The following is a 27,357-nucleotide window of genomic DNA, read 5'->3' as shown; positions in this document are numbered from 1 at the left end:
TACCCCTCGACCGGGACTCACAGAGATGAGTGCATTTAGAGTTCCCCTCACAGGGGCTTTTCAGGAAAGCAATCTGGATTCTGCTGCTGAAATAATCCGAGGAAAGGAACCTCTCATCTGGGTGCCGGAGGGTCCCTGGGGAGGGGGTCTCCGCACCCCCCAACTCACCAGAGGGGCAGACGCCAGTGAGTGGGGGGTAACTTCGAGCCCCGGCTAGTGGGGCCAAATCCAAGTCTGCCCGTGCCTTGGGTCCGAAGACTGGTCCCAGCACCCAGGGGAAGAAGCAAGATTTCAAGATTTTTCTCAGCTCTTTTATTAAGTTAGAAACAGAAGGAACACAACTCGGGGGACACACCACTGCAAGGCCCGCTGTGCTGTGCACGAAGTGTGGTCACTCCACCTTGGCTGTCCTGCAGCCCGGGGCCTCCGGCGGGCGGCTTCCCCGCCACCCGCCTTGCCGGCCTCCCTGGTGGAGCCGTCTCCCGGAGCAAAGGAGGCCAGCCTCTGCTGTGGAAGGGCTTGTGGCCTCCAAGGGACCCGGGAACGCACTCCGCTTCCAGCTTTTCCCCAAGTGGCAGCCGATCGATGATGCCCAGTGCCCGGTGCTCCGGGGTGGGGGGCAACCTAGCCCCCGAGAGATGCCTACAGGCCCAGCGGCAGCACAGAGGTCCTGTGAGGGGGCAGGGCGAGACCACAGACAGCAAGTGCTTTGTGATGTGGCCCCACCACCAGTTCAGCCCGCTCCGGGGCCCCAGTCCTGAACCGGCCAAGTAGCACCGAGCGGACAGCAGGCAGCTGGCAGGCGGCAGGGGGAGCCACAGGTTTGGTGCAGGCCCCTTCCCCCTCCAGTGGTGCCCCGGGGACTGGCAAGGGATGAGCCAGAAGCCCGAACACCAGGTGCAAGCTGACCCCTCCAGAACCCCAGATACTGGGGATGTGCCGGTGAGGGACCCAGTGGCTGGGGAGGTGGAGAAGTGAGCGAAGGACTGGCAGTTCTCTCGGGGACCACACTTGCCTTTTGCAGCTCAAGGAGCAAACTGGCCAGCTGGACGCCGGGGGTCATGGGCCTTGCTGCTGTCCTCCATGCTGGTGGGCTCCAGAGTGGGTGCCCTAAGGTGACCCTGGGGTCCCCAGCTCACACCTGCTCCGGGTCTAAGGGCCCTCACGGTCTTGTCGGGAGATGATGGGGTCATTGCCACCTCTTGGGACCGGCAGGCTCTGAGGGGGGCACCCTCGTCTAACAGGACACAGGCCCCTGAGTCCCACTGCGATGGGGCACGAGTGTCCCTCTGCACCTGGCACAGCTGCCCTGACTGGGAGGAAGGTGGGGAGGTCACAGAGAGCACAGCCCCACCCTGGGGAGGGGCGCACAAAGGTTTCTGCTTTAACGCTGGGGGGTCTCGGGGCCATTTGCTAACGAAGTCCTGCAGGTGCCATGAGGTCACCCTATGGGTTTCTGCCCCCTACACAGTGTGTCTTCATTTCTCCCAGGTAGCTCTGCTCTCAGTCCTGGTGGACCCGGCTTCCATGAGACCCGACACACCCCGTGCTGGGTGACATTACGGTCACAGCAGGGCGACGAGGCAAAGGCTGTTTTGTCAGTGCTGTGTGACTGCCTGGTGCCACCCACCCCAGCCCGCCCAGGGCTCCTCTCAGCCCCCCGAGCGGGGTTTGCGGCAACAGGCCACGACTCTGCGGATGTGTCTCTGCCCCAAGGCCGAGGGAGTCCTGGGGTCGGTCCACGCCCCTCTGGAAGGTCCTCTCCCCTGCAAACCACCTCACAGAGGCCAAGGCCTCAGGCAGACACACAGGGCTCTCGAGACAGCTTCTCTTCCCTTGTCTAAAGCTCACAACAGCCCCGAGAATGCTGCTCCCAGAGCCGGTGGGGCCGGCTTCCGGCCACTTCAAGTGCTGGTGTGGGGCCGGGCCGGGCTTCCTGCAGTGGCAGACAGGGTCAGGGCCACTCTGGAGGTGAGGGCTGCGGCCGCGGGGTGGGGACAGACACACGGAGTCTGCAGAGGAAAAGAGGGAGGGAGGGAGACAGAGTATGAATCATGCCCACATGGTTCTGTCCTACCCTGGAACAGAGTGATAATCAAGAGACCACTGTGAGGGGCTAGAGCCTGGGGCCCGACAACAGAAGGCCTGGGTGTGAGAAGGCAGCTCTCTCGTTTACCAGCATTGCGGCCCCGAGCCCTGGTCTCCCCTCCTGGAACAGGGGAACTACCCACCTGTCCATTCAGCCACTCCAACCACATACCCGGCACACCCATGAGCCAGCAGGTGCCACACTAGGCCCTGGGGGACAGGAGGGCAAAGAAATCCAGCTGCCGTCTCCTGGATCATCCCCCAGGTGGGAGACACTGCACGCTTGTACCAATAAGTGCATACAGTAATCACAAGTTGACGGAAGTGCTATGCATGAAAAACAAAAAATTATGGATAAGAACCAGGACTTTATTTTGGTGGAGGGTATGGGAAGGTGGCAATAATCTAACCTGAGATGTGAAGGATGGACAGGAGTTTGCCAGAGGGGGAAACAGCAGTCCAGGCAGGAGGGACGGCATGTGCAAAGGTCCTGAGGTAGGAATCTGGCACATTTGAAAATCGAAATAAAGTAGGCCAGTGAGGTGGAAAAAGCGAGGGGGCAGACCTGGTCAGAGAGTAGGGGGCAAGCAGGGGTGGGCCGGCCATGTGGTTAGAAGAACGGGCCAGCTGTGGGTGGCAGCCAGCACATTCATTCACGCCCTCAACAGACATTCACTGTGCAGCCCATCGACCTGGGCCATGATATAGGCTGTGGTGGCTGACGGTGGTGAATGAGGGGTGACCCTGTGGCCACCGAGCTGACACTCCAGCGCCAGCTTCCCAATCAATGCAGAGCCTGCTCTGAGCTTCAGCTTTTCCTAGGGAACACGAGGGGATGGATCTCAGCCTCCCGGAGAGGATGATGTGGTCTAATGCACGCGGAAGGCTTTGTGCAGAACCTCCTTGGAGCAGGTAAGAGAACCCAGCAGCTGGCCATCACGGTCATCTTCAAAGCATAACCCATTGCGACAGCTCAGCATGACCCTGCATGAGTTTGCGTGGAGATGTGGCTGTGGACGTGTGTCAGGAAGGGACACCCTCGGCTGGAGCCAGCAGGCAGAGGAAGAGGAAGCTCTTGGGACAGTGGTGGGGCTGTAGTCTACGAGCAGGTTCTCTGGAGTCCTGTGCGGAGGGGGCCGGGAGTTCTCCGGAGGATTTTCGGGCATCCTGCTCGTCCACGCACCATTTCAACACCAGATGCCACTTCCTCTGGCCAGCGCCGTAAGGGCCGTGGGCTCAGAGGTGGCTCTAACCAAGCAGGCCCATTTGTGCCTGGGACACGGATGATGTCTGGGCAGCATGATGAGCTGCCCGAAGTAGGTGTCACGGTGGCTCCGGAGAGGCACAGATAAGCCAGCCCTTGGCACGGGCAGGGGGAGCCCTCCAGAAAGCCTGCGTGTCCTTCCAGCCAACAGGCAAAGAGGCAAGACGCTCTCTGCAGAACATCAACGAATGACGACGCCATTCTTGGTTTTAGAGCTTTGGTTCTATTTAACCAGCATGCTCGTGTCCACTGCACAGCCGTGTAAGAACTACACACATAAGGGGCTTTTACCTACTTGTCAATCTGCACGTACTCAAGTAACATTTAAAAATTCAAGCCAGCACTGGAATCCGTGGGGCTTTCTTCTTTCAAGTGGGGTACACCTTCCCTCCCTCCCTGCCAAGGCTTCTAGAAGGTTGACTTGAGCTCTGTGGGGTCAGCACTCCCCAGGTGGTAGGCAGAGCAGCCACTGCTCCCTCAGCGGGGCTGGCGAAGGCCCTTCACAAGCGAGAAGCTGGGTCATGAGGCTTCTAGGACCCCGAGATACTCTTAAGGTGGCAAACCTAAACCTTGGGCCTGTCTGCCCCACACCCTCCGGATGCATGAGGCAGATGGGGCAGGGTGCTGTTCCCCTCTAGGCAGGGCCCCACTGCTGCCCCAAACCAAACCTCTGAGCCACCCACACCATGAGACCCTGACCTGGGGAACGGGGGCCCCTCTGGGCTGTCCCTTGTTGCTGAAGACAAGACTGCACCTAGGGGCACCCTGAAAGGCTGAGGAACTGGGGAGCCACACTGGCTGGCTCCTGAATTCCCTCCCAGCCCACACAGCTGCCTCCAGACTGGGACAGCCATGGGCCACCCCAAATTTTGGCAGGTGCTTCTCTGAGGCCTAGTCTCCTCATCTGTGAGAGGGGACACTCCTCCACCTTGCAGAGACAGGGCGTCAATGGTCACCCTGCCCGCACACACAACAGGTTTGCCCTGCCGGACTGCAGCAAGGGAGGGCACTGGCGTGCTGATCCCAGGCCTGGCATGGGGCCAACCCTGGTAAACACAAGCCCAGTGAAGACTCCAGGTGCATGGATGGATGCATGGACAGACAGATGGAGCTGATGTGTTTCAAGAGGCCTGAACTCTTGCCCGGGCACCTTTCTCAATACACCAGGCCCGTCCATGTAGGTCTGCGCTCTGGGATTTCCTCTCGGTGGTGATTTCTTTGAAGGCAGGACAGAATGTGCTGAATTGCCCTCTGATGGCAGTGACTGAGCCCCTCGTGGGGCCCCGAGGGGGACTAACCGGCTCAGCCTTTCCCAGAGCTGGGATTGGAGGCCCCTCCGCCCCCACAACCCAAGTAGCTGGGGCCTAACAATGCCTGTGCAGAGATGAGCTCCTGGTGGCCTGGATGCCTGCACGACATGCTGGGTGGGGGTCAGGGGAGGAGACATGAGGGCAAGGGCTGTGCCTTTAAAGGGCTTGATGGGGGCAGGGGGACTCAGTGGGAGAGAAAAAGAACTTTCGCGGCTGATCTACACTCGGTGAGTAACCCAGGGTGACCCAGCCCGGGCTCCGGGGGGCCTGCCATCACCCACATATGTAGATCTGGCTGGGACACTGGGGCTGGTCCTGGAGGTCCGCCCTGCCTTTGACGAGGGCAGGCGGAGCTGAACTGAAGCAGGGCACTGCAGGGCGCAGGAACCACCCAGGGTCAGCCTGGAGGGCAGAGCCTCGGGAGGGGCCGTCTCTCAGGCCCCAGAGGCACTGCGGGGAGGCTGGCTGGTGGGCTGGTGGGCTGCTGGGCCAAGTAAAAAGACGGTTGAGATGCGGGACAAGAGCTGAAGGCTAAAAAGGCCCTGTGCCTCTGATGCAGATGTTGCTGGTGCAGGAGTTTGGGAAACGTGCAGGCTGGAGCTGCTCAGTCTCACCAGGCAGCGTGGCTCTGGGAGGGTAGGGCCCAGGCGTGGCGTTCCGGTCCCGTCCAGGACCGGCTCCATCTTGGGCAATCAGCCTCTTTGCACCTGCTTCCTCGTCCTGGAGATGGGGCTGACGACAGCACCCCCACCACGGACTGGGCCGGACTGGAGGGACAAGGCCCCTGTTGCACTCAGATGTGCACATACAACGTGCCTCGTGACTATGGGCGATGGACCCTTCTAGAAGAAGGGGCTAGCCCAGGGACGTGGAGAGGGCCCCCACTGCCCAAAGCATCCCCAAACCATCACGGCCACCATCCTTCTGCATCACTGCCTCACATAAGCGCCAACTCTCAACCTGCCCCTCACTTGGCCTCTTCAAATACTGTGAGTAACATGATTTTCACTCCTGTGTTTGAGATGGCAACACTGAGCTCAGGGGAGTTAGGTAACTGGGGTCAAGCAGCCAGTAAGAGCCAGAACCAAGGAACGATGTGTCCCTGGAACGGGGGAAACTCCTGGAGAGGTAAAGGGCTCATTATGTCCCCTGGCCTGCCCCCACCTCCTCCCACATGGGGATGAACCACTAGTCAGGTCCGTGGGGAGGGGTGAGCACCAGCGGGAGAAGCCCTCAGGCTCCACAGGTGAGCACCCCAGAGTGGAGGAACTGGGGGGGGGGTGACAGGAGGCACCACCATTCTCTTAAAGCTTGTGCCCCAGGGGACCAACAACTTGGGCCGCTCAGATTTTTCTCTCCAAGAGGGAGGGAGTAGATTAAAACAAAACAGGACAACTCGGAAGCCCCTATCTATCTAGGCTGGCTTTTGGGGGTCCGAACACCCTGGACGTAGGAGGCGATGCGACCTGGGCCTGCCTGGCTTGTCCCCGTCAAGGCCTTGAAGGCCTGGCCACGCTGGTCTGGCTGGAGCATCTGCTCGCCTGGAGGAGCAGTCCCAGCGAAGTCGGAACCGCTCTGCTGTGCACAGCCTTCGGTATGCAGGCCAGCAGCCGCCATGTCACGGAGCAAATTAGGTTTTCAGTCCAGGCTGGCTCCTGAGGGGGTTTCTGTGATCTGCACTGAAGGGGGCACCTGGCCTGAGGGCCGATTTCTCAGAGCTGCCAGAGAGCTGCCGGGGGGGGGGGGGGGGGGCAGAGGCTTCCGGGTCAGCCTCAGAGCTGTGACTGGTCACCAGCCCTCCTGGGTAAGGAGAGCTGGCCTGTGCTGGAGGCAGAGCCTGGGATCTCCCACCCCAGGCCCCAGCCTCTCAGAGCCCCTGGGACCCATGCCTCCCTGCCTCCCACCCCAGAACCTGCGGCTCCTGTCCCAGGTGTGAGGGGTCCAGGAGGAGGACTAAGGGCTGGGACACACAGCCTGGCTTCCCCAGGGCCTGACCAAGGAGGATGGAACCAGAACTCAAACCTTTCCCTTGTGTCTACAAACCCACCAGCCCCTATTCCTGAGCTCCCTGACAGGCTGGCTTGGGACACCCTGATCCAACCTCAGGACTGGCACTGACCCTGCCCCTCAAAGAGGCCAGTCTGGATAAGCTGGTCCTTCCCTCCACTTGACTCTGCACCTGCCCTCAGGCCTTGGGCAAGTCCCTCCTTGTGTCCCCCCATCCCCCCAAATGGCACCTGTGCCCCTTAGCCCCCAGCATCCAGTGTCACCTCCCCCTTGGGTGAGGATCTCCTGTAATAATGGCACTGAGAACAAGGGTAGGAGCAGTACCTTGGGCAGCGCTCTGCAGCCGTCCTGCCCGGCCATGGTTCCCTCCTTCGGCATGCCGCCCGCGCTGAGGTGGCCTCTCACCACCTCGCAGGACAGGAGCACCCCGCTGCCTCCACCGGGGGCCTGGCCCCACAGCTCCAGCACCCCCCTGGCCCCTTGAGCGCTCTGCCCATCAATCATGTTCCTCACAGGTCCCCGGGGTGCTACTCACGTGTTGGATACACGCTAGAGTCGCCTGGTCTGGGGTGTGGTGTGGGCTTTAGCATTCGTGTTGTAAAGAGGTCTGGTCTTTGCCCCTGGCTTCTGGGAGATGATGGGTCATACCCATTAGACTGTCTCCACCTAGGGCAGGATTTGGGGTGGGCACATCTGCGTGACTTAGGAAAGGGGCTCTGGGTCACGCTGTACCAGCTGACCTGGAGGCAGAGTAACAACATGGGCCATCAGTCGAGCCTACGTGATGGGGCCCCAGTAAAAACCCCGGACACCTGAGCCTGTGTGAGCCTTCCCGCTGGGGAATATTCTGTACGTACGGTCAGCCACTGATGTGGGCACAGTGACACCATCCTGACCGCGTGGGGAGAGGACCCTGCCCTGTTCGTCTCTGTCCTTGGCTGACCTCAATCTGCATCCCTTCCCTGTACTTGACCGTGACTGTGAAGAGGATGCCCTTATGTGGAGACTGCCCTCGCACTTGGCCGGCTGGCCTCAACTCCACGTGGTGTTGTCTGAGGACTCCAGTGACTCTGACGTGCAGCCATGTCTGGGAAGCACCACACCTGTCTGAGGTGGCTGTCTCCACGTGGCAGGGGGCTGACATGCTTTGCTCAAGGTCAACTGCAAGCAAGGGGCAGAGCTAGGCTGTAGCTCCAGACCCAGAAAGGGGTCCCGGAGCACCCAGCCACTTGCTGCCCTATCCATCGTCCCCTGGAAGGACACAGTGACCCTGACCCAGGTGGAAGGACACAGTGACCCTGACCCAGAGCGGGCCCGGGCCCCGGGGTGCTGGCGGCTCACCTGGCTGGGCCCTGCATGCGCTCCTCACGAAGGCAGGTGTTTCCAGGTGCTGACAAAGGCAGTGGGGATGAGCGAGTAGGGCACCGTGGTGATGCAGTTCCACGTGTCCGACGTAGGGTCATAGCAGTCCAGGGTCTTACACCTCTGGGTCCCGAAGTAGCCCCCCACAACGTAGAGCTTGTTGCCCGAGGCCAGGGCGTGGCAGGACATGCGTTTGGCGGTCATGTCTCCGATCCGCGTCCACTGGTTGGTCTCACAGTCGAAGCGGTAGGCGGAGGCGGCCGTGAACTCGGTGTCACCGCCCATGATGAAGATCTGGCTGCCCAGCACGGCGGCCGCCGTGTACCGCCAAGGCTGGGGGCACTCGGCCTTGATGCTCCACCGGTTCTCCGAGGGGTCGTAGCACTGGACCTTGGACACCATGTCTCGGTGGATGCTGGTCCCCCCGAAAACAAACAGCTTCAGCTTGGCGCTCACCACCGCGGCATTGCTGACGCCGTCCCTCAACGGGGCCACCATGGTCCACTTGTTAGCCCCGGGGTCGTACTTCTCCACCTGCTTCAGGGAGACAGACGGGGAGGCCGGGAAGACGCCTGCCAGGGACGTGTGTCCCCCGACCACGTAGAGGCAGTTCTCCAGCTCGGCAGAGCCGTGGCCGAAGCGGGCAATCAGCATGGGCGCCGCCTTGGACCACTCCTCGTGGACGGTGTCATACACCCACACGTCCTTGGAGACCCCGTTCTCGGAGCCCCGGCCCCCGGTCACGTAGACCTTGCAGCCGATGGCTGAGGCGCTGAACTCCTTGCGGGGGCTGGGCAGGTCCGCCTTGGGGATGATCTCCTTGGCCTTGTGGTCCACCTGGTAGATCTTGTCGCACATGAAGGTCTGGCCCCCCAGGATCAGCAGCGTGTGGCCTGCCTTGCGCGGCCGGGCGCAAGGGCTGGTGACCACCCCGTCGTTCTGCAGGATCTTGGTCTTGCAGCGGAGCGCCTCGTCCACGATGAGCCTGGTACGCTCGTCGGCCATGAGGAGGGCCTCGCCGGAGACGGCCTCCTTGAGGCAGTCGGACGGCAGCAGGGCCAGCCGCACGCTGCGGAGGAGCTCGGGCAGGTGCACCTTCCGCCGCTCGAGGTCGTGCTTCACCCACTGCAGGATGGCCTCGAAGACCACGCGCTCGTCCTCCGTCTCCAGCTCGTCGCTGGAGATGAGGTCCAGCAGGGTGTCCTTGGACAGGCTGTTGAAGTCCTCGCTCTGCCGCACCGCCTCGAAGTGCACCAGGCACATGCGCCACGAGAACTCGTACAGCCGGCGGCACTGGTGAGCGTCCGACAGGAGCATCATGCCCAGGCAGTTGGAAGGGAAGAGATTCTTCTCCAGGAACTCGGCGGCGGCGTCCCGCACGTCGTGGAACTGCAGCATGTCACCGGCCTCCAGCAGAGACTCGGCGTTCTCCTCGTTGATGACGATGCGGGACGAGTAGGCGAAGTCCAGCAGCAGCTCCAGCACCTCGGGGTGCAGGTTGTCCTGGAAGTTGACCGTGTCGTCCCGGCTCTCCCGCAGGCCGTGGCTGAACATGGCCTCGAAGTAGCGGCTGGAGGCGGCCAGCACGGCGCGGTGGCAGGGGAAGGCACGGTCGCCTGCCCACAGCGTGACGTCCGTGAACATGCAGTGCTTGCGCAGGGTGTTGAGGTGGGCCAGCACGCAGTCGGGGTGGGAGGCTTTGTGGAAGAGGGTGATGTTCATGGACCCCGTGCTGCTCCGCGACTTTCGGGTCTCATGGACGCTGACCGACATGCTGAGGCGACCTGCCAGGGGACAAGGCCACACAAGGTGAGAGGGGCTGGCCCTGTGCTGGCTCACCCTTCAGCCCCTCCTCTCTCAGCTCCGCCCCTCCCCTTGACCACGTGGCCAGAGAACGTGCGGGTGGCAGTGGCTGGTCTGACCTCTGCCCTTCAGAAATTGCTTTTGTTGATTTCGGACCAGCTGTGGAACCTAACATCTCTCTGGCCTGGAGATGAGCCACGTCTGGGTGGCTGTGAGCTGTGGCTGCCCACCCCGGGACAAGAGAACATGCAATATGGTGTCCCTGGGCCACTAAGCAGATAGCAGGTCGGGGCGGTGCTAAGTAGCCTGTGCCCTGGGCCACATCCCACCCTCAAGCTGCCCTCTGGGGCCGAGGCTCCCGTGGCCCGTTTCTACAGCTGGGGAAGCCAAGGCTCAGAGAAGCAGAGTGGCTGGCTGCCCAAAGTGCCGGAGCCAGGATCCCCATGTGGGCCCTCCAGCTCCAAGCCCAATCTCTACTCTCCACAGGCCCAAGAAGGCTGATTCTTTCCGGGTTTTCTGTGGCAGACTGGAAACAAGGAGCCCAGGGAGCCATGGAGCCCGAGCAGGGCCTCACATGCCACCCCCCCTCCCCCACCCCCATGCTCCCAGCAAGACCTGGGCTGAGCTGGGCTCCTAGCAGCACTGGCCAGAGTCCCTCACCAACCCTGCCCTTGGGAAGTTCCCAAGAGCCACCGCTACAGCCTAAGGGCTCAGTGTAGACACGTTCTCCAAATCCAGGGTCTTCAGAGGCCACCTGACCCAGTGGGGATGAGCAAGGGTTTGAAGGCAAAGCTGGGCCGACAGCGGCTCACCTGAAAGACACCGGCTCAATTCTGAGGTCCCAAAAAGCAAGCCACAAGAAAGGCCCAGGTGACAGTAGGGCATGCTGACCACTAATGCAATCCAGATTTGCCTCAGCAACTGAGCTTGCAAATGAGCTTCCCTAGGCCCTACAGGCGACTCCAGGATCTTGGGCCATAGTGAGTGTCTTCACCTGCCTCCCTCCTATGTCCTCCTCTGCCCCGCCCAGGACTTGGCCCTCAGAAGGCTGCTCTGTGTGGGCAGACACGGGCTTGTCACACACTTGAACGTGCGGGACTCCAAGGCATCTTCATTAAAGTCCAATAGACAGGGGCACCTGGGTGGCTCAGTCGGTTAAGTGTCTGAATCTTGATTTTGGCTCAGGTCATGATCTCATGGTTTGGTGAGTTCGAGCCCCACGTTGGGCTCTGTGCTGACTGTACAGAAACTGCTTGGGATTTTTTTTTTTTTTCTCTATCTGTCCCTCCCCTGATCATGCTCTCTTGGTCTTTCTCAAAATAAATAAATAAAACTTAAAAAATATTTAAAAAATTTTAATGTTTATTCATTTGTGAGAGACAGAGTGAGCAGGGGAGGGGCAGAGAGAGAGGGAGACACAGAATCCGAAGCAGGCTCCAGGCTCTGAGCTGTCGGCACAGAGCCTGACATGGGGCTCGAACACATGAATTGTGAGATCACGACCTAAGCCGAAGTTGGCTGCTTAACCAACTGAGCCACCCAGGTGCCCCAAAACTTTAAAAAATGTTAAAAAAAAAAAAAAACCCAAACCTAGCCTTTTTTCCTCTTTAATTTTCAAAAGTATATAATTCTCCCAACCCCCACTCCAAGTCAATTTTCTGCTTAAGTAATAATCTGGTAAGGGAAGGAAGCGATTTCATGCTTCAGTGAAATCGTAAATTAGTGTCCAAGTACAGTGCTGTCTCTCTGCCTCACTCCTCCCCTGGCAAAGAACCAAGGAAACCACAAACTGACGTGATCCGAGCTGCCTGGGCAAGGCCCCTGCTCCCTGGGCCCGGGCTGGGTCTGGCTCTGCTGCTCTGGCCCCCAAGCTCCAGGCAGACCTCGAGTTGATGATGCACCAGAGACACCGCTGTGCACACCAGCCACTGGGCTCTGGGGTCATGAGGTGAGCCCACGGGGATGGGGGGTGCAGCCAGCACAAGAGTAAGAGAGGTGGGCCAAGGCTGGACACGATACTTCCTGTTCGATCGTCATCCTGGGGCACCCCTTCCCTGCAGCTCGGTGTTCTCTTCTGTAAAACGAAGTCCCTGTCCTGCTCAGGCCTCAGGGGCACTCAGCTGTTGGCAAGTATTTACGGAGCGTGACCTCTCAGCCTGGCCCTGGGGCTGGGTGGCACGGGGATCGGGAGGCCTCGGTGGCTTAGCCCCCTGAGGCTTTCCTGGCAGCTTGGCACGTACCCCAGATCTGAATTCTGGACCCTGCACCACGTTTCCCCGAATCTTGTTCACAGACATGTTCCCAAACATGGACGTTCATTGAGTTGACTCTATCCATCCCGTCCCCACTGTGTCTGGGCTGAATAGGAGCGATGGCCTTTGACCTGTACGCCACGCTGGGGGTGCGGCCCCAAGGACTCCAACTCAGGGGTCCAGGTGGAGACTCCCTACGGAGGGGGTTAAGGACGGGACAAAGCAGGACTCAAAGAATGAGAAAGCATCAAAAGGCAGGGCAAACCCACACAGAGCAGCCACGTTTGCCCTGGGAATGAGGTCAAGTGGTGACAAGGCCAGTGCTGAGTGGGCAGCCCAGGGCCCCAGAGCTGACTGATGTCTTGCTTAGCACCAAGATGCCTGCCCGCTGACGCAAATTCCCCGCACAGGCAAAGAGCCAGGGATGGGCGTACACACCCAAGCAGGTTCCCACCCCCAGATGGCTGCCTGTCTGGGCACCTCCGTTCCGAGGGCAGAGGCACCTGCTCGGCTGTTTCCTCAGATTGTCCCACCTCCTTGTGAGCAGTGCCTGCATCTGAGCCAACCTCCCAGAGACAGCAGCCATCAGTCACGCATGGACTTGCCCCGGTCCGTGAGGTGATGTCCCAGAAGCATCGTGATTCCAGAAGGTGGAGGGTCTCATCACCCCAGTTTACAGATGAGGATGCTGAGGCCCAGACACAGGAATGGAATCATGTGAGCTGCAAACCTGTACCCAGGTCCCTGAGGATCCCCAGGGCTGTGCCTCTGCTCTGGGCTGGCCGGAGTGGGAGGACCGGCCTAAGAGCCAGAGGCCCTGGGTGCTACTCGCCCTGTGTCGGGCCCCTCACCTCAACCACAGGACATCTGGAAGCGGCTCGCCTTGACCGTCACGCGTCCAGGAGAGCCCTCAGCATTTCCTCCAGACCCGCTTCTCCCCAGGCCAGGCAAACGGGAAATGGCACCAGCATGCTCCTTCTTATTCAGGCCAAATGCCCAGGCTCCCTTCGTCCCTCCCCGGCACCAGCACCCGGCCCCCACCAAGTCCTGTGGCTCCTAAGTGAGCCCCGACTCTGATCCTTATCCCCACCTCTGTCCCTCCCTTGACCTCTGGAAACCCCTGACTGGCTTCTGCTTCTTTCTCCACGATCTGTGCTCCATCCAGAGACCAGAGTGATGATCCCATCACGCCCAGCTCGAAACCCTCCAGGGGTGTCCCAGCGCCCTCAGTGAAATCCTAAGTTCTCATCGTGGCAGCCAGGTCCCACATGAGTTGACCCCTCCTCACTGGCTACCCCTCCGTCATCACATCCTGCCACTTTCCAACTCGCTCGCCCCCTCAGGCCACACCGGACTTCTTACTGGGCCTCAGGACCTTTTCACAGGTTCCTCCTAGGACTGGAATGCTCCCCTGCCTGTCTACATGGCCCACTCCGTCACCTCCTCAGAGAGTGACCTGACCACCTTTTGGGGTCACCTCCTCTCCACACCTCACCCAATTCTGCCTTCCTCACAGCACCCACTGCTATGTAACACGCGTTCGTCCCCAGTCTCACCAACCTGCTGAAGGTGGACACCACGGGTAGGGCTAACTGATGCGACCCCAACACCCAGTGGGACCTGGTACAGAGCGGCCACTCACCTCGACTGAATGAACCCCGCCTTTGCTCATGACGAAGCCTGGAGACACATACAGTGCATGGAATCCCCTTCACCTTGAGCACTCGTCCAGCCGCCCCAGAGAAGACGAAGGCTGGGCTGAAGAAGGCACTCGAGGGGGCCGCCACGATGGACGCGTGCGGTGGACACTCACAGCCTCGCTCGGGTCAGCGCTCGCAGAACCCGAGGCTGGGCATTTGGGCCCGGCTGGCCAAAGCGGCAGATCACCGGGCCCTGGCCCTGAGCGTGGAGCCCGATCCGTGTGCAATCCTACCAGCCACTGCGATGGGCCAAGCAGACTCTTGTCTGCGACGTTTCCTGAACTGCAGGGGAAGGTAGAGGTGCCAAGAGCACTGGGGCAAGGCAGGGGCGGGAGTGGTCGGTGGCCGTGCCACCCAGGACGGGAGCTGCACGGAGGAGGCAGAGCCCACGGCCAGGCTGCCCTTCTGCTCCGAGAGGGCTTTCCGTCCCTTGTCACCTAGAGCCGCAAGCAGTACGAGCACTCACTGCACATCAGTTCCTGGGGGTCAGTGACCAGGGGCTGCTCTCCTTGCTAAGGGGTCTTCTACCTTCTCCACCTGCAGGGAGGGCACCCCCCTGCACACCGAAAACGGGTTGTATGAGATGGTTTTCCGTGTTCACTACCAGTCACACAGGCAGCCCCACGCAGGGCGGAGGATACGCAGGGTGCAGGACACAGGCTCCCGGCCAGTGGCGGGAAGGGTGAACGTGCCAGAGTGTGTGTGCCCAAAAGCGTGTCTGCCCAGAGCCTCCTTGGCTCCCTGCCTCGGGGGCCATGATAAATCAGACGCTCTCATGCTGTATCACAGAACTACTCTGACTACCTAAGCGTTGTCCTGGGCTTTGATGGATTTAAGGCACGTGAAGTAATAGCCATGCTCCAAACGAGCAATTTCTCATCCTGCTAAGAGGTACTGACCCGCCTCAGACCACACTTCTGCTCACACTGCGATCCTCACCTGCACAGAAGCAGTTAAAGTGCACCCAACAACAATGTGCCCGGCTCATTTCTCCCATCACCCTTGGAAAGTTGAAGAAACACACAAGGAAACAAAGTAGCCAGTGGTGAGACCTGCAGAAGAAACTTGCCTGTTCTCCAGCCACGGGAAGCTGAAGGCCCCCACTCCCAGGGAGAAATACGCCACGGGATCAAACTGCTGCCACTGTCCAGAAAGCCCGACTCCATCTGGCCGCAGCACCGACCCCCTCCCTGCCTCCCTCCACCTGCCAGGGGCCCGAGTTCCTCAAAATCAGGATGTCAACGCTACTGCTCCTTGCGGGGGGCGAGAGGGAGCGGGAAAGCCCAGGGCCCCGCCGGGGGGTTGCAGGTAATGTGGTTCTGACTCACTCAACAACCATAAGCTTCCCGAACAATCCCCACGTGCTATGTACCAGGCGTGGGAGATGGGGACGGACAGAGACAGGTTCCTGTCCCCGTGGGCCTGCGGTGTGGGAGGCGGACACAGACCAGCAGTGAGGAAACAAAACAGCAGTAGGTCACGGTGACAAGAAGATGGTGGGGTCACTTAGGCTTCTGTGAAGAGGGGACACGTGAGCTGAAGCTTAACCAATGAGCCAGGCTATGACGACAGGGGAAAGGACGCTTCCAGGTGGCAGGGCTGCGGACACAAAGGCAGGGCAGAAACAAAGTTGGCCCGTTGAGGGAAGAGAAAGGCCAGGCCGACAGGTAGGGGCACAGTCACATGGGGCTGGGGGACGACTAAAGACGCCCACAAACTGTGACACGGCTTCCACTGACAGGCGGGGTCTATGTCCCCTCCCTTTGAGCAGGTTCTGTGACCGACCAAAGGGAGCCAGAGAGACGCTGTGCCCATTTCCGGGCCCAGACCTTCAGACACTGGCAGCTTCCACTCTTGCAGTGCCCCCTCTCCAGGGGAAGCCAGACAACGGGAGGCCTGACCACACCTCGAGGAGACGGCAGCCTGCCACGTGGAGGAGGGCAGCCTGGCCGTTCCCCCTGCCCTTCTGGGCACGGGAGCCCAGGCACCACACACGCAAGTGAGGAAGTCGCCTTGGACAGCCCAGCTGCAGCAGGTGGGCCCCCGCCAGCAAGTCGGAACCGGGGCCCCAGGGACCGCAAAGTTCACGCATCACCCGACCTCAAACCCTGAGACAGATCCTGACTGAGCAACTGCTGGAGGCCAGGCTACGTTGAAGGCCCACACCAAATCAAGATGGCGGCTCTCACTCTTGATCTCGGGGTCGAGATCAAGACACACGTTAACAGAAAGGCCAAGGTGCGAGCGAGGTGGGAGGGGGCCTGGGGGTGGGGAGAGAAGGCAAGTATTCTGCAGATGCCTCTCTGGTGGCGGCATTCTGACGGCTGTGACAAAGTGGCCTGGAGGGAAGATCAGGGTTCCTCAGGGACGGCAGACAGAACGGGGTCCCTGAAGGCCACAGCCATGACCGTGTGGCGCTGGGAAAGTTCACTTGTCTCCCTGGGTCTGTTTCAACCACAGAGTGACGCTAAAAGCAAGTGACAAACCAGACAGTACACGACACGCGCTTCCAGTGGCCTGGGCCTCTAGCATATGCTCATACGGCCAGCTGTTCCAGTATTGTTGCTGTTACTACCACGTCCTCTGAACAAAGAACGGAGCAGACACTCCGGATCCTGACTCCATCCCTCCCCTCCGCTTTCTGGTTTCGTTTTGTTCTGTAAGCTCGCTCTACGCCCAACGTGGAGTTTGAATTGACGACCCCGGATCTAGAGGCACCCGCTCCACTGACAGCCAGCCGGGCGTCCCTCTGCTTTGCTCTGAATACGGCAGTGCTCACGGTCTATTCGTGTTTAGGTTGTTCGGATTTTTTAAATGATTATATGATATTGTTGCGATCAGGAAAAAAAAAAAAACGCTAAAGGTTTCTGTCAAGCCTGTGAGGTCTGTGAAAAAGGAAGGAGTCAAATGCTATGAAACACCACATAAGTGCAGGGCTGTGCGATTCAACACCCGTTCCCAGGCAGGGATCTCGGGACTGACGTGTGACGCTGCGGCCCAGATGCCTGCCCCACCCCACCCCCGCGTCTGGGGATCCAAGCACCTCAGGGAGCCTGCAGGGTGCAGGGGTATCCTTCTTCCCCTTGCCAAGTGGAAAGCAGACTAAGCACCCTTGTAGAGCACACAAATCTAATTGTTAATTGAAAGCAAATCAGTATGACCAGGGTAACCGAATCAGAGGCGCAGATCATTCCAGATACGAGTGCACTATCACACAAAGGGCCCTTTCCCTAAAAGCCTCTGCCTTTCAATGGTCCTTTCTTTAAAAAAGTAATAAAACTTTATGTACATTCAAAAAATTGTAGGTACCTTTTTATTATTTTTATTTAAAAATTTTTTATTTTTTTGACAGAGCGAACATGCACTCAAACAGGGGAGGGGCAGAGAGAAGGGGAGAGAAATCCCAAGCAGGCTCCGTGCTGTCAGCACAGAGCCCGATGCGGGGCTTGTACCCACGAACTGTGAGATCATGACCTGAGCCGAAATCAAGAGTCAGACACTTAATTGACTGAGCCACCCAGGCGCCCTGTAGGTACCCTGTTTTTAATTTAAAATGCAAAGGAATAGAATTATTTGTATTTTTGTGTGTGTATGTATTTTGATTTTGTTTTCCATCTCTTTATTGTGCAAGATTCCAATCCTGCAGTAAAGTCATGATAATTATGTAACACACGCCTTGTGTCGGCTGGATGCAACTTTGCCCCACGCCAGCCCACAGCCTCACCCCATCCCTCTGCAGGGGAATGGGCTGGCTGTAAGGGCGGTTCGAGAACGGAGCCTGGCTCAGGGAAGGGGTGAGGGTGTTGCTTCACCCAGCACTTAGTAACAAATGAGGTTCCTCTTTTGGTGGTACCCAAATGACTCTGCATCGGATGGCTCCCCATGAAACGCAGAGAGCAGGTCGGTTCGCCCCTGAGCTCATCTCACGGGGCAGATTTCCAACTGCCTTCCACAACTCTGACAGACCACACTGCAGGACAACCCGCTTCTCGCCTGCTATCTGAGATCTCGATCACCAGTGCCACAGCGCCTCCCCTACAGTGCCCCGTGGTGGGCGGTTAGTCCTAAGGTCCACCCGTCCACCTGCAACCAAAGCCTGGAAGGGGATGGGGATCCCAGGAGACCCGGAGGGTGGGCAATGGCTTCAGCACCTTCTCCACGTGCTCTTGCCTTTTCCCTCGGTGCTCCCGCAGGTTAAGCACAGTTGAGGAAGGACAGCTTCTTTGGCTTCCAAGATTGAGCCGGGATCCAGGCTGCTTCAGCCTCTGCTAGCCAGGAGGCTGTGCTCTTATTACAAGCTGATAGACCTACCGAAGTGGAAGCCAACTCTGCTAGTGTGCAAACGCTGCTCTGGGGAAGGGCTCGGGGGGTTGCTCTGTGCTCGTTTACCCAGGGGAATAGGCCCCTCCCAGAGGAGGCACAGGACAGGAGGTGAGGGGTCAAGGCTGTGCAACCCTCCTGGACGATGAAGCAACACTTGTTGCAAACGGTAGAGAGTTCTGGTCAGGAAGGGAGCCAGATGAAACACATGACCACCAGGAGCCTCTGCCGTGCTGGGTGTCGCACGCAGAAGCGGTGGTCCCCCAACCACACCCGGCCGGCTCAGGCCTGTCCGCTTTAATCAGGATGGGCCAGGTTCTGCAGCATCAACAAACACCCCTGTAGCTCAGAGGCTTCGGAGGACTGCGATTTCTCTCTGGCTCATACCACTTGCATCATGGTTCGGGGTAGTGGGGGGGTGAGTGTGAGAAGTGTCCTTGTCATCACTATCGGCCCCAGGGACCCAGATGACAGAGCAGCACCCCGTCACCAGTCAGTAAGCCACAGGGAAGAGAGAGGGCGCTTGGGAACCCCGCACCCTGGAAGACACACACCTCTTTCGCTCCCATCTCCTTGGCCCAAACCAAGCACATGGCTTCACTCACCCACGAGGGCCAGAGGCGCAATCCTGCCACCTGCCCCACTGTTTCGGTAACCTGCACGTGGGAACGGGAGCTCCGAGATTAACGGCAGTGACAGTTCCACCAGCACTAAGTTATAGTTACCAAGGACTTGCTCCATTGCGGGCGCTGCTCCAAGTGCTTTCTGTGTGAACGCGTGCAACCCTCACCACGGCCTTATGTCCAACCCTCCCCTGCACCTCACGGGAGGGACGCTGGGCAAAGAGCTCCCACCTCTGCGCTTTGTGAGCCCAGATCTGTATCGTTCTTTCCACACACCAAAGGGACAGAAGAGAGGCTCTGGGGGCCACAGCCCGGGGCTCCAGCCACTGGACACCCTTCTCCGTATCCCCCTTGGAGTAACCCTTGTCAACCCTTCTGCGCACCTGGAACAGCGCCATCTCGAGGAGAATGAAGCCTCCGTGCTCCGAGACACCCAACGCGGGTAATGAATCAACTTTTCTCCTGTGCGTGGCAAAGGGTCCTAGTGCGAAAGCGGCCTCTAGGGTCATTTTCTGGCTCCTGTTCAGATGAGGACACCAGGCTAAGCAAGGCCACTTCAGGGAAAGGATCTAATGGTCCCCCACGCTGGGTCTAGCTGCTCAAAGACAAGGTCAGGGTTCTGTCAGCTCCGCACCGGCCAGGTTTTGTTCTTTCAGAGAAGCCATCTTGCTAAGGAGAGAAGCGAACCCTCAGGAGGGGCTGTGTGGGCCACGTACCCAGCCCACAGCAGCCACGGCCACGGTGCTCAGCACCCTGTTCTCTGCTCAGAGCCCTGCCTTCTCAGTGTGAGCTCCATGGACCAAGTTAGACAGGCCAAGGGGCACACCCAGGAGCTCAATCATTTTTACTGACAAGACAATGTAGGATTGAAAAGCACAAGATACAAAAGACGCAAATCCCCTGGAATGTCAACCCAGAACACAGGCATTTTCATGAGGGTGAGGGGGGGAGGGAGATGATGGCTGGGGACACTGCCCTGCGGGGGCAAAACCTCATTCTTGGGGGGGGGAGGTGGAAAAGATCTTGTTGTTTTTATATACAAAGCATATGTACACAGCACACAGACTTATATCTGGTATTAATATTTATGGGAGGGTAAGGAGAATCGGGGGGGGGGAAGTTCTAAGAAAGTTTTGGGGGAAGGTGACAAGGTTAAGCCAGTCTCCGAACAGAGTAACTATTTTTGTGTTGGCTCATTTTTGCCTTTTATCCCCAAACGTTTTACATTGTTGCAGTTACAGAATGTTATTTTACATTGTTTTTACCTATTTACACAGTTTCCATATTCCTATCCTTCACTCACTACTGAACAAAGGTGGATTGAGCGCCCGTGGAGTGCAGGCCCTGGCATCCAGTCTTCCGGGCTCCCTCATGAAACAGCCCAGCGTCTGTGTGGTTGTCACATGTAACTTTTGGCGTCTGTGAAATGCAGAACAACTATGACTTAGGAAGTCATTCATCCACAGTTCTAAAAGTTTCTATCAAACAAATCACATCTCTGCTTATGTTGAATTGCTGGTATTCTCTTGAGATACAATCTTGGGAGAAGAATTCTAGGTGTTTGATGTCACAACATCCTAAAAGTTCTGTTTGCCATGCTTAAAACACCCCTGCAACAAGCCGACTTCTTTCAGCTAAGTGGGGGGGTGGGGGTGGGTGGGTGGTGTAGACACCTCCAAATTCATCAGGGCAGGGCAGACAGAAGCTACCACTCAGCTTCTTCTGCCATATCCTGTCCCCCCTCAGCTCGGTGGGGCCGCCTGGACCATCTCTGGCCCCCGAAGCCGGGAGTCTGCAGGTCTGGCTGTTGGCTCCAGCTGGGATCAGGGCCAATGTAATGGATACCACTGCTCTAATCAGAGAGGGGACAGAGAACTCGGCACTCAGGCTCACCCATCTGTTGAAATAACTGGTTTCCTTTCACTTATCCAGAGTGACACAGGGAGAAACAAAGGGGGCAGAGAGAACAGTCCCCTCCAAAGCAAACATTGCATCATGACCCCGGGCTCCTCCCTCTTCAGAAGGATTAGCCTGGCCCTCAGCAAACAGAGCGGGGGCTGGGGACCCAGAGGGAGGCAGTCTCTTTTCCTGTCTGGTCCCTTGAAAGGTTCAGAGTCCCACAGATGGAGCCGCTCAAAGCACTCTGGCCTAGATATCACTTTCAACGAGCCACCTGGAGTCTTGGCGGCAAATGGAGAAGAATACAACAGGAAAATAAAAAAACACCAAGAGTAAAGCGCTAGCCATTTCCTGGTGTGGGTCCTTCTCCCTGTTCATTCTTCTCCAGGCTGTCAGTGCTGCTGTGCAACTGCAATCTGAGTGCTGTTCAATTCCCAAGGCCCAGGATGCAGCTCTGTCTTCTCCGCGGAGCCGGAGAGCGATTCGGAGTATCTTTCAAACTGACAGCTGCAGGTGCCCTCGGCCCGGCATTTCCACTCCAAGGAACCTCACCTTCAGTCCTACTTGCACATGGGCCTTTGGCTGCAAGCAAAAGGCTGGAAACAACTCAATATTCATAAATAAGAGCCCTAGTCAAATACACCTTGGTTCATTCATCGAGTGGAACACTGTGCAACCCAATATATACACATATATATTTTTTTAGAAAAATTTTTTATTATTTTTTCAATGTTTATTTTAGAGAGAGAGAGAAAAAGAGAGAGAGAGAGAGAGAGAGAAAGAGAGACAGAGCATGAGCGGGGGAGGAGCAGAGAAAGAGGGAGACACAGAATCTGAAGCAGGCTCCAGGCTCCGGGCTGTCAGCACAGAGCCCGATGCAGGGCTCAAACTCACAAACTGTGAGACCATGACCTGAGCCAAAGTCAGACACTCAACTGACTGAGCCACCCAGGCGCCCCCAAATACACATATATATGTGTGTATATATATATATTTACATAAGAAACCAGATTGCCTATGCTCACACACACAGAGACATGCTATACACACACCCGTGTATACGTACAAGGAGTATCTCCGGCAGGCTGTGCAAGAAACATTAGTGCACTGGGGAGAACAGTGGAAACCCCGTACCCCTCTGAACCTGCTGAATTCCATGCCAGATACAGTATCACTTTTTCAAAACCCTGTCATGTGTGAGCCTTCGTGCTGGGTGCTTTAAATGCATCCTTTTACTTAATCCTTAAGACACATCTTCAAGGTCCCAATTGTAAAGATGGGCAAACTGAGGCTCACAGAAGATAAAAACAAAAAATGCACACACATCTTCAATATTCAAACCTGTTTTGCTCCCAAGTCCCTGCTCAAATGGCACAATGGGGGCTATTTACGAAGACAAAGAACCTTCCTGGCTACAAATACTGGGTACATACAGCAGAATGGAAGAGCATATTTTATTTTTTATTTATTTTTTTGGGACAGGAGAGAGACAGAGCATGAACAGGGGAGGGTCAGAGAGAGAGGGAGACACAGAATCGGAAACAGGCTCCAGGCTCTGAGCCATCAGCCCAGAGCCCGACGCGGGGCTCGAACCCACGGACCGCGAGATCGTGACCTGGCTGAAGTCGGACGCTCAACCGACTGCGCCACCCAGGCGCCCCTGGAAGAGCATATTTTAAATGAAAACCCCTGATTTCTCAAGCACCCCTGCTGCACTTAGCAGACCTGCATCCTCCCTCCCGGGCTTCAGGAAAGGAGGAAGCGTATGGGCTTAGTAAAGCCAGAAGGGTGCCAGCTGCAGAGGACAGTGGATGACTTGGGGACACACCAGGTCTGTGTCACAGGCTTTCTCTCAGGGGCCTGCCTTCCCCCTTGCCTGGAGAACAGCCACATAGGTCTGGGGCCTCCCCTCTAGCTGGCACTGCCATGACTGTGTTGTAAGACCTGTGCCTGGTATTCAAATGCTCTGGGCCTTTGTTTCCACATTTGTAAAATGGGGATGAAAATAATCACACAACCTCACAGGATCGCTGAGGGGGCTAAAGGCTGAGAGCCTTTAGTACTGAGAGCTGGGCTCATGGCCTGGTACTCAGCTCCCGGTTTACAGGTGCATGGGGCAGCACAGTGCTTTCAAACGGTTTGGTCTCAGGATCTTTCTACAAGTTAAAAATGACTGAGGACCCGAAGGGGCTTTTCTTTATGTGGTGTTGCCTATTGATAGTTATCAAAATTAAATTTTAAATGTTTTAAAATTAAAACTGGGAAAAAACTTAAAATGTGTATTAGTTAACAACAGGGGCACCTGGGTGGCTCGGTCGGTTCGACGTCTGACTTCGGCTCAGGTCATGATCTCCTAGTTCATGAGTTCAAGTCCCGCGTCGGGCTCTGCTGACAGCTCGGAGGCTGGAGCCTGCTTCACATTCTGTGTTTCCCTCTCTCTGCTCCTCCCCCACTCACACTCTGTCTCTCTCCCTCTCAAAAATAAACATTAAAAAAAATTAGAAAAAAACAATCAACCATTATATGTTAACATAAATAACTGTGTTTCATAAATCTATTTTCAAAAAAAAAACTTTTTAAAAAAATTTTTTAAATTGAGAATACTGACTGGATCCCCATATCTGCTTCTGCATTGTTTGCTGTGAAACGTTTCCACTGAAGAATGTGCAGAGAACCCAGCCTCATGGGGACAGGTTGTTAGAAGAGGGAGACTGCAAGAGCCTTTTCAGATAATTTAGGATATTCTTCTTGGATACCACACCAAGACCTGACAAGTGGTAGTTTCCTAGAGATTCACTGCGGTGTGGAACCTGAGCCTGAGCCAGTGAACTTTTGTACTCTGACATTCCGACCTCCTGGTCTACCCTACACTTTGAATGGACTGTTCCACATTGTTCGGTAATACCGTGCAATGGTCACTGGGAAAACATCAGCTCACTAAGCTATGTGCTCTGAATCAGTGGAAAAGGCAAGTAACACTTTGGCATTGCCATGGAAACAGTTTTGACCTTGTGGACCCAAAAAGAGACTCCAGGATCCTCCCGACCACACTTTTAGAACACCGGGTTAGCAGAATTCCCTTACCCTCCACATTAGCCATGCTTTTTGGGAAGAACTCAGAGGAAAATTTCTGTGGAGAGCAGGGGGTGACTGACAGCTGAATCACCTGCCCCTGCTGGTCTTGGTCCCCTGCCTGTTGCACAGAGCAGCAGTCACATGGGCCAGTGCCCTCTAACCCAGGGCTGGCTGGCCTCCCCACCTGCCCTGCTCCTCCCTTCACTACCAGCCACTTTTTTCTTATCACAGGACCCCCTCCTTTTCCCCCAAAATAACAGATTTGGGCACCTTGTACTGGGCAGGGCCTCAGATAGCAAAGTACAGGGGCCACGCATGGGCTGCTGCCCTTGGGCTTTGCAGCTGATAGTTCTTGGTCTCCTGAAATTACATATGTGTGTATATTTATAGCCAAATGCACGGGTGCCCAGAAATCACGACTCACTCATATACATTTTTAGCACATCGTTTGGCCACCAAGTTCTATTAAATCTTCCTTCCCGGTCCATTGTGTCACTGGTTCTATGCTGGAGATAAGGTGAGGCCTTCACCTCTGCAGGCTGGGCTACCAGAGGCCCCGGCCTCTCCCACGCCCAGCAATCTGAGGCCAAATGCTCTGCTCCTGACCACCAATCTCTCCTGCTCAAAAACCTTCAGTGAGGGTTGGACATCCAAGCCTTGGCCAGCCTGTCTCCCCCTCCAGCTTCGTCGCCCACCCCAGCGCCTCTCCCTGCCTCATGCAGATACAGGCTGGCCTTTCCAGCTCTCCTGCCAAGTCTCAACTCCTCCATGAAACCTCATGTCACTGTCACGCCTTTTTCTGGCTGATATGTAGGGGGATTGCATATACATGATGCTCAAAAAATTCACGGGACAAGTAATCTGAGTACCCACTATGTGCAGGGCCCTGTACTATGTACCAGGGATGTGGCCATGGTAAATACACATTTTTGTCTTCTTTCCTGCAGCTGACATTCTGATACCCGTGGACCCTTTCCTACAGCATTGTGATGTTTCTTGTCCGGCACTCTTATTCCTTCAGGTCATTGTGTGTTGTGCCCTTATTTTAATTTCCAGCTCCTCCAGGACAGTATTCTGTGTCATCTCTGCTGCCTAGAATGTATGCGATGCTCAGTAAATACTGCTCAACGGAAAGTGGATAAGCCACAATACCCACTGAATAAGAATCAGAAAGGTCCAGACATCTGTCAAACCCAGGTGAGATGTTCCTGATGTCTGTTGTATTAACTTGCAGTATGGTTGACAGCTTTCATGTTTAAATATCTTAAGTGCTACATGGGAAAGCGCTCTGCCCTGCCCTCAACCCTGCCCTGGACGGTGTCTCATAAATTGTAGGAATCAAACTGGAGAGGCCAATGAGGTGGCTACGCTGGCTCTAAGCCTCTGGTTGCAAAGCCCAGTACTGCTGTCTGTACCCCAGATATTTATATTCCATGATCTTCGGCTTTCCATCTGGAAAATGGGGGTGAAAGGAACTGTCCCTCTGTGAACGTACTATCCTGGGATTAAAGGAGAGAATCCATCTGTCTCTGTCTCTCAAAAATGAATAAACGTTTAAAAGAAAAAAGGGGGGTGGGGTGAGGAATGCCTGGGTGGCTCAGTCGGTTAAGTGTCCGACTTTGGCTCAGGTCATGATCTCGCCGTCTGTGGGTTCCAGTCCCGCGTTGGGCTCTGTGCTGACAGCTCAGAGCCTGGAGCCTGCTTCGGATTCTGTGTCTCCCTCTCTCTCTCTGCCCCTCCCCCGCTCATGCTCTGTCATTCTCTTTCTTGCTCTCGCAAAACCATTGAATTTTTTTTTTTTTTTTTTTAAAGGAGAGAATCCAGGTAAAGAGCTTAGCACAACAGGGCACACATTTACTCAGCTCATGAGAACTGCTATTCTTAATACTGTCCGTGTGGCCCCTGGTGGCATGAGCCCTGTGGCAAAGATGGCTGGCCCCCTGATCTCCACCCCTGGCTTTCCTCCTGCAACCTACATGGCATGCATGCCACTGTCACCCATGTGGCAGAGGAATCTGTAGGTATAATTAATGATGTTACTAACTAATCAGGTGACCTAGAAACAGAGAGCTTATCGGGGTGGGCCTGACCTAATCACAGGAGCCCTTTACAGCAGAGTTTTCTCCAGGTGATCACAGACGTGGATGCCAGAGATTTGAAGCAGGAAAGGATTTGATGCCCCACTTTGGGTTTGGAGATGGAGGGGACCATGTGGCACAAAACATGGCAGCCTCTAGGAGCCAAGATCAGCATCCAGCTGACAGCCAGAGAGGACAGGGGACATTAGTCCTACAACCAACCACCAGGAACTTGATTGTGCCAAAAACCTGAATGGCCAGGAAGTAGATTCTACCCCGGGGCCTCAGGGTAAGAGCTCAATACCTTGACCTTGGACTTATGGTCCAAGACCCTAAGCAGAGAACCCAGTCCAGCCAGCTTAGGCTTCTGCCCTACAAAGCTATGAGCTAATAAATAAGTACAGCCTAAGCCACTAAGTTTGTGGTGATCTGTTATGCAGCAAGAGAACCTAATATAAGGCCAGCTTGGCCTTTAGCCATAATGCACATAGAGGAAAAGCATACCAGGTGCTTGTCCAAAGGGTTTGGGGACCACTCGCACCTTCTGTCTCCTTAATTGCTGCCATATGTGATGCTTCAGAGTCAGGACTGTCTTACTCATTTCCACCCCTCGCACTTAGCAGTGCGGGAATCGTGTAGCAGGCTGTCAATTTCACTGAACAAAACTTCAACTTCTAGGGTAGTCAGGAAGAGAATGGCTTAGCTGGTTAGCTTCAGTCCCGCGGCCAGCCAATTATAAGGTGATGGGGTGCAATTATCTGGGCAAAACCCAGCAAAGGCCTCTTTTTTGCCGAGAGGAGAAGTCCAGACCCTGCAAAGAGTTCAGAGGAAGCCACTCCCAGCAACTAGGGGAGGTATGTGTCCATGTGCAAAGTGTCTTGCTTTACACACCAACCGACCATGCCGTGGTTCCTGCCTCAGCCTGCGGCAGCCTCCCAGGGCTCAGCTGGCCAACCAAACCCTGACATTTTGCTTGTAATTGTACCTTCCAGTAAAAAGTCCTAGTTGCAGTGGTAAAAATAGCAACTACAACTTCCTGCAGCACCGATATACCAGTCCATCTCGGTGCTGGAAAGGAAACCTGGGGTCTGAGCTCACTCCAGCTCCATGAAACGCCCACAAGCTGGGCTCAGGATGGCAGTGGGTGGGACCCAGCAAGGGCAGCCCACTGGTGCCCCTGACCCTGTGAACCACCCTCAGATCAGCTCCCGAGATGCTCCCCTCACTCCCTTCCTGAAAAACCCAACCCTCAGAATCAGAGGATATCTGAGAAAGGTAAAAAGTTGCCAGTAGCCAGGCTTCCCACCCTCTTCTCCTCCTACTCACTAGCTGCCAAGGTACAAAGAGGGGAGGCCCTCCACCAAAGCCCTTTGGGGATTCCAAGGTGCCCTTGTTCATCTGCTCTTTATTACCCTCCCCCATGTGTGTCTACCTTCCTGTCTGTGGCCCACTGTCCCCTGCAGCTGTCTTAACCAGGTCAAGATGGAGGGGATAACAGAAGCCTCCACCAGGACTTACGTCTGAGTCATCCCCAGGTGGCAGGGCTCAGCCCAGCCTGGATGCTGTCCCCCAAGAA

General features: G+C 56.5%; 1 protein-coding gene and 1 long non-coding RNA gene across 5 annotated transcripts in view; one reads left to right on the top strand and one right to left on the bottom strand.

The window, feature by feature from the left end:
• Positions 1-289: 289 nt before the first annotated feature.
• KLHL25 (kelch like family member 25) overlaps positions 290-27,357 on the bottom strand; it is a 34,430-nt gene continuing 7,362 nt past the window's right edge. For 2 of the 4 annotated variants that reach the window (XM_040493724.1, XM_040493723.1), the window contains exons 2-3: positions 8,011-9,815; positions 290-2,012 (exon numbers count right to left, since the gene is read on the bottom strand). In XM_040493724.1, the coding sequence (XP_040349658.1) occupies positions 8,035-9,804 (1,770 nt within the window). In that variant the 5' untranslated portion in view covers positions 9,805-9,815 and the 3' untranslated portion in view covers positions 290-2,012; positions 8,011-8,034. Of the gene's footprint in view, positions 2,013-8,010; positions 9,816-10,646; positions 10,706-12,074; positions 12,232-27,357 lie in introns of those variants that run through there. The other 2 variants (XM_040493721.1, XM_040493722.1) reach the window with 2 other exon arrangements.
• LOC121042429 (uncharacterized) lies at positions 14,832-17,137 on the top strand. The gene is made up of 3 exons (XR_005796189.1): positions 14,832-15,453; positions 15,558-16,024; positions 16,247-17,137. It is a non-coding gene; the product is annotated as an uncharacterized LOC121042429 (long non-coding RNA).

This window comes from Herpailurus yagouaroundi, unplaced genomic scaffold (genome assembly GCF_014898765.1).
Source record: "Herpailurus yagouaroundi ecotype Mexico unplaced genomic scaffold, PumYag 185, whole genome shotgun sequence".
NCBI classification, from domain to species: domain Eukaryota; kingdom Metazoa; phylum Chordata; class Mammalia; order Carnivora; family Felidae; genus Herpailurus; species Herpailurus yagouaroundi.
Note: the sequence above shows the minus strand (reverse complement) of the source record. Positions and strands in the feature narration are given on the sequence as shown.